The sequence below is a fragment of the Saimiri boliviensis genome, chromosome 11 (assembly GCF_048565385.1).
Source record: "Saimiri boliviensis isolate mSaiBol1 chromosome 11, mSaiBol1.pri, whole genome shotgun sequence".
Classification (NCBI taxonomy): Eukaryota; Metazoa; Chordata; class Mammalia; order Primates; family Cebidae; genus Saimiri; species Saimiri boliviensis.
Genome location: NC_133459.1, coordinates 35,129,291 through 35,135,349, shown reverse-complemented (window position 1 = coordinate 35,135,349; position 6,059 = coordinate 35,129,291). Strand labels below are relative to the sequence as shown.

The following is a 6,059-nucleotide window of genomic DNA, read 5'->3' as shown; positions in this document are numbered from 1 at the left end:
AAAACTGAATAGTTTGGAGATTGGCTATCTCTCACTCTGCTGATTTCTCTGAATATCAGATAAACAACTCAGTTGCCACTTGGTGATGTGAAACTTTAGCATGAGTGACTCCATTTTGGTTTGATCGGCTGGGCTTAGTGCAGGAGCCCTATCCAAATCAATGGCCTCCAAATTTCATTTATTTATTTAATTTTTGTAGAGACAGGGTTTCACCATGGTCTGTCTCAATCTCTTGACCTCGTGATCCACCCACCTCGGCCTCCCAAAGTGCTGGAATGCTGGGATTACAGGCGTGACGTGAGCCACCGCACCCGGCCCCTTTTTTTTTTTTTTTTTTTTAGACAGAGTTTTACTCTGTCACCCAGGCTGGAGTGCAGTGGTGCTATCTGGGCTCACTGCAGCCTCCACTTCCTGGGATCAAGCAATTCTCCTGCCACACCCTCCCAAGTAGGTGGGACCAGAGGTGTGCACCACAACGGTGGGCTAACTTTTTCTATTTTTTGTAGACAGGGTCTCCCTATGTTGCCCAGACCTGTCTCAAACTTCTGGGCTCCAGTGATCCTCCCACCTTGGCCTCCCAAAGTGTTGGGATTACAGGCGTGGGCCACCGGCCTTGCCTCCTATAAATGTTATTTACCAAACTGTTCCCTCTAATTGCAGTGCTCCTCCCCTAGTTTTCACAAGCTTGGCTTCATGTCACTAATCTCAACTCAAACGTAACCTTCTCAGGACACCCCTGACAATCCAATAAAAGATCACCTAGTCACTACTGCATCACGCTTTTAATCTTCTGAAGAACTTTTTCCCTATTTTTCTTGTTTGTTTTCTTAAGACTCCCCTGCAGCGCCATCAGTTCAGGAAGTCACTTGATCGTGGTCACCGCTCTATGCCGGAGCATGAGAAGGAGCCTACCACTTCAGTGAATGCGTGCGGAATGAATGAACGACTCTAGCGAAGGAGACTCCAATGACGCAGGACGGGATTTGCGGAGCGCGAGCGCCGCACCGCGAGGCATTCTGGGGATTGTAGTTTCTCCGGGCCGCCGTGACTCGATCCGCACACTGACGCAGTCCGCTCCGGGAGGACAGAGCGGCCCGGTCGCCGGCATGGTGTCTCTGTCCTGCTGCGGCCGGCGGGAGGCAATCCGGCCAGGCGCCCGCTAGCTACGGCGGCGACCCAGACGGGGAAAGTGGAAGGAATGCCGCGTGGTGGGTCTCGGTCGGCGGTGCAGGGAGCCCCGGGGCGGAATGCGGGGGGATGCCAGGACCTCCGGAAGGAGGTGCCGGAGCCCAGGATGCGTTTTCTTCCCCGTTTACCGAGTATAGCTCATTTCCCCAGACCCTCTCCCGCTGCTCTGAGTAAGGGGTGCTGATCTCTTTTTACAGTAGCTTAGCTAGCTCGGAGAAGCTAAGTGGTTTGCTAAGTGGTCTCCCTCCTAGGAGGTGGCAGAGCTTGACCTAGAACTCGGGCCTGACTCGAGGTCCGGTGATTGCTCTTTGCAGTCGCAGCGGCAGGCCCATACCTTTGCTTGATCACAGATTCGTCAGGCTGTAGCCAGGGTGGCTGGACATTAGGCCCTGCCCAGGGACCTAGCTCCCAGCCCCACTCATCATTGTCATAGAGTGCTTGCCCTGCTCAGTGCCACACTGCACAGCCCTCCCTGGATGAGACTCTGAGTGAGGTGGTAAAGAGAGAGCGTTCCACTCCCTTTAACTCAGAGTCTGAAAATAAGGGATAGGTAAGACAGTACACTAATACGATATCAAGGCATGTTGAAATCAACGGAGAGTACTTTCAGTGAAGTGTGATTTTGGTAGCCTTGTTTCGTCTGTAGTTTAATAAATGTGGAAACAGGTTCAGAGACATTAACTCTTCTAGGTTTACATAGTTAGGGGTGGAGTGAGGAGTCGAATTAGGTTTCTCTATCTTCAAAACCTATGTACTTTATATCCTACTGGTTGCCCGGCCTCATTACCTAAATTTCTATTTACATAACAGCTGCATGGTTCTTAGAGCGTGGGCCCTGACCAGCAGCATCAGCATCACCTGGGAACATGTTCAAAATGCACTTTATCAGGCCGGGGCGCGCCTGTAATCCCAGCACTTTGGGAGGCCCAGGCGGGTGGATCACCTGAGAACAGGAGTTCAAGACTAGACTGGCCAACATGACGAAACCCTATCTCTACTAAAAATACAAAATTAGCCGGGTGTGGTGGCAGGCGCCAGTAATCCCAGCTACTCCGGAGGCTGAGGCAGGAGAATTGTTTGAACCCGGGAGGTGGAGGTTGCGGTGAGCTGAGATCACGCCAACCTGGGGAACAAGAGCGAAATTCCATCTCAAAAAAACAAAAATGTACTTTATCTCTGGGCCCCACTTCAGACCGCCTGAGTCAAACTGGGAGTGGGGCCCGGCAAGCTGAGATAACAAGCCCCTCAGGTGATTTTGATACACAGTTTGAGAGCTATTGGTGTCAGCCAGTGATTCTCAAACCTTAATATGTATCTAATTCACTTAGGGGGTCATGTTAAAATGAAGAGTCTGTTTCCAGCCAGCGTGGAAGAATGGCAGTGAGCCACTCAGTGAAGAAGTGGATCCTCTCTGAGAACAGGCCTGGGGAGAGACCTGAGATTATGCATTTCTAACCAGGACCCCTCAGCACATTGAGTTACCTGGGGACCTTTTAGAAAATAGGATACCTGTGCCCCGCCCCCCAACCAAATAAATCACAATCTCTGTGTTGGGGAGGTCAGGTTAAAAACGCGGCAGGTGATTATAATGTACATCTGGTGTGAGGTTTGGAGCCAGGTGGCTATGGATTTTTTTGTTTATTTTTTTATTTTGGATTTTTTTTTTTTGAGACAGAGTCCGGCCCTGTCACCCAGGGTAGAGTGCAGTGGTGTGAACTTGTGATCTTGGCCCACTGCAGCCTCCACCTCCTGGATTCAAGCGATTCTCCTGCCTCAGCCTCCTGCATAGCTGGGATTACAGGTGCGCACCATCACACCCGACTAATTTTTGTATTTTTAGTAGAGACAGGGTTTCACCATATTGGCCAGGCTGGTCCCGAGCTCCTTCCTGGCCTCCAGCGATCCACCTGCCTGGGCCACCCAAGGTGCTGGGATTACAAGCTTCAGCCACCACGGCCAGCCTGCGGCTATAGATTTGAATTCCAGCAATTCCACTTATCTACTGTGACCTTGGGCAAGTTACCTCTCCTAGCCATATTTTTCTTTTTAAAAAATGATTTTTTAAAATTAATGTATTATTAGGAATGATACTGACTTTTGTTGTTAGTCCTAATAATTTGTCTTGAATTCTCAATGTAGATAATCATATAATTGACAAACAAGGAGAGTGATCTTCCTTTATAATTATTGTTTCTCTAAATTATTTCCCTTTCTTTCTGTGATCATTTTTTGAACATTGTATTGAACATTACCTACATTTTACTGTTGATTAGAAGCCATAAAAGTAGGTATCCTTGGCTAGGCACGGTGGCTCACACCTGTAATCCCAGCACTTTGGGAGGCCAAGGCAGGCAGATCACGAGGTCAAGAGATCGAGACCATCCTGGCCAACATGGTGAAACCCTGTCTCTACTAAAAATACAAAAATTTGGCTGGGTGCTGTGGCTCATGTCTGTAATCCCCATACTTTGGGAGGCCGAGGCGGGTGAATCACAAGGTCAGGAGATCGAGACCATCCTGGCCAACAGGGTGAAACGCCATCTCTACTAAAAATACAAAAATTAGCCAGGTGTGGTGTCATGCACCTGTAGTCCCAACTACTCAGGAGGCTGTGGCAAGAGAATCCCTTGAACCTAGGAGGCGGAGGTTGCAGTGAGCCAGGATTACGCCACTGCACTCCAGCCTGGCGACAGAGTAAGACTCCGTCTCAAAAAAAAAAAAGTAGGCATCATTTTGTTGTCCTTGACTCAATAGAAATGCTCACCATTTTCTTGTAGGTTTCTTTAAAAAATTAGAGATGGGGGGTCTCGATAGGTTGCCCAGGCTGGTCAGCAGAGCCCTTGGGCTCAAGAGAAGCTCCTACCTTAGTTTCCTGAGTAGCTAGGACTACAGTTGTGTGCCACTGCACCTGGCCAGCCTAACCATATTTTTCTCCTTCATAAAATGAGTATAAGTAATCCTTGGCTTGCAAGTTGGTGTGAGGATTTTGTGAGACATGTAGGGGCACCATCTGTGTCCACAGATACAAAAATTGCAGAGGTGGTCTGTACTGGGAATTTTGTTTGAGAACCTAGAGGAGGGCCAGGCGCAGTGGCTCAAGCCTGTAATCCCAGCACTTTGGGAGGCCGAGGCGGGTGGATCACGAGGTCAAGAGATTGAGACCATCCTGGTCAACATGGTGAAACCCGTCTCTTCTTAAAATAGAAAAAATTAGCTGGGCATGGTGGCACGTGCCTGTAATCCCAGCTACTCGGGAGGCTGAGGCAGGAGAATTGCCTGAACCCAGGAGGCGGAGGTTGCGGTGAGCTGAGATCGCACCATTGCACTCCAGCCTGGGTAACAAGAGCGAAACTCCGTCTCAAAAAAAAAAAAAAAAAGAGAACCTAGAGGAGGTGAGTTGGCAACTGTACCCCCTACCCTGCTGTAGTTGCCATCTGTGTGCTCTTATCCACAGCAAGCAGACAGCCAGTGTGGAAGAATGGCGGTGAGCCACTCAGTAAAGGAGCGGACCATCTCTGAGAACAGCCTGATCATCCTGCTGCAGGGCCTCCAGGGCCGGGTAACCACAGTGGACCTGCGGGATGAGAGCGTGGCCCACGGACGCATAGACAATGTCGATGCTTTCATGAACATCCGCCTGGCCGAAGTCACCTACACGGACCGTTGGGGACATCAAGTCAAGCTGGATGACCTCTTTGTGACGGGCCGCAATGTCCGTTACGTCCACATCCCAGATGATGTGAACATCACCTCCACCATTGAGCAGCAGCTGCAGATTATCCATCGTGTGCGGAACTTTGGTGGCAAGGGCCAAGGCCGGTGGGAATTTCCCTCCAAAAACTCTAAGTGACGCCCTCGGCAAGGCTGGCCCCAACTTGGGTTCCTCTGGTGTTCTCCGGAGCCAGCTCTCTGCCCTCACACCCTGTCTGGAACCTGAGAAGAGAGCAGGGCCAGCCCAGAAGCTGGTGTCCAACAGACCACCTGTCAAAGCTGCCTTTCACAGGGTTCCACGTCCTAGACTCAGTCTGGGACCCAGAATCCTGTCTATCTGTGGCCTTGGGGTAGGTGACAATCCCCCTTTTTGATGATCTGAATCTCTGACTTCTTGATTATGTAATCTGTCAAGTAGTTTTCAGTTCTCTCAGTGAGGATAATTAAAGGTGCTCAGCCTGAGCCACCTCTAACTGTCTCCATTTCTCTTGCAGTTGTGTTCATTTTCTCATAAAACCAAACTTGGATACAAACAGGCTGGTGCCTCAGGCTTTCCCCTCCGTGTGCTGGGCTCCCACACAGTCCTGTGTAGCAGGGGCAGACCCAAGCTTGGCTGCACATTGGAACCACCTGTCGCACCCTCAGAGGTGCCTGTTTCGTTGGTATGGGGTATGTCTGAGGGCTAGGAGTTTTTTTTAATTTCCCAGGTGATTCTGATATGTAGCAAAGCTTGAGAATTGTAGGAGAGTACTTCAGACTGGTCAGGTGGAAAGTGGCTTTCCTCTTCAGAGTCCCTGTTGAAGAGGCTGTTAGTCTCTTTTTTTTGTTTGTTTTTCTTTATTCTTTATAGTAGTGTGATTTTTTTTTCTTTTTTTCTTTTTTTTTTTTGAGACAGAGTGTCGCTCTTGTTACCCAGGCTGGAGTGCAATGGCACGATCTCGGCTCACCGCAACCTCCGCCTCCTGGGTTCAAGCAATTCTCCTGCCTCAGCCTCCTGAGTAGCTGGGACTACAGGCACGCGCCACCATGCCCAGCTAATTTTTTGTATTTTTAGTAGAGACGGGGTTTCACCACGTTGACCAAGATGGTCTCGATCTCTTGACCTGGTGATCCACCCGCCTCGGCCTCCCAAAGTGCTGGGATTACAGGCTTGAGCCACC

At 49.9% G+C, this 6,059-nt stretch overlaps 1 protein-coding gene across 2 annotated transcripts; it reads left to right on the top strand.

The window, feature by feature from the left end:
• Positions 1 to 1,034: 1,034 nt before the first annotated feature.
• On the top strand, positions 1,035 to 5,377 carry LSM10 (LSM10, U7 small nuclear RNA associated). 2 transcript variants are annotated; one of them, XM_074380526.1, is made up of 3 exons: positions 1,035 to 1,208; positions 2,864 to 2,989; positions 4,643 to 5,377. In XM_074380526.1, the coding sequence occupies exon 3, from the start codon at positions 4,667 to 4,669 to the stop codon at positions 5,036 to 5,038; it is 372 nt and encodes a 123-aa protein (XP_074236627.1). In that variant the 5' UTR covers positions 1,035 to 1,208; positions 2,864 to 2,989; positions 4,643 to 4,666; the 3' UTR covers positions 5,039 to 5,377. The 2 variants fall into 2 exon arrangements, with proteins under 2 accessions (XP_074236627.1, XP_003937547.1); XM_003937498.2 differs by lacking the exon at positions 2,864 to 2,989.
• The last annotated feature ends 682 nt before the right edge of the window (positions 5,378 to 6,059 follow it).

Coding starts and splice junctions, on each gene's coding strand:
- LSM10 (XM_003937498.2), top strand. CDS start 4,667: ATGGCGGTGAGCCACTCAGTAAAGGAGCGGACCATCTCTGAGAACAGC.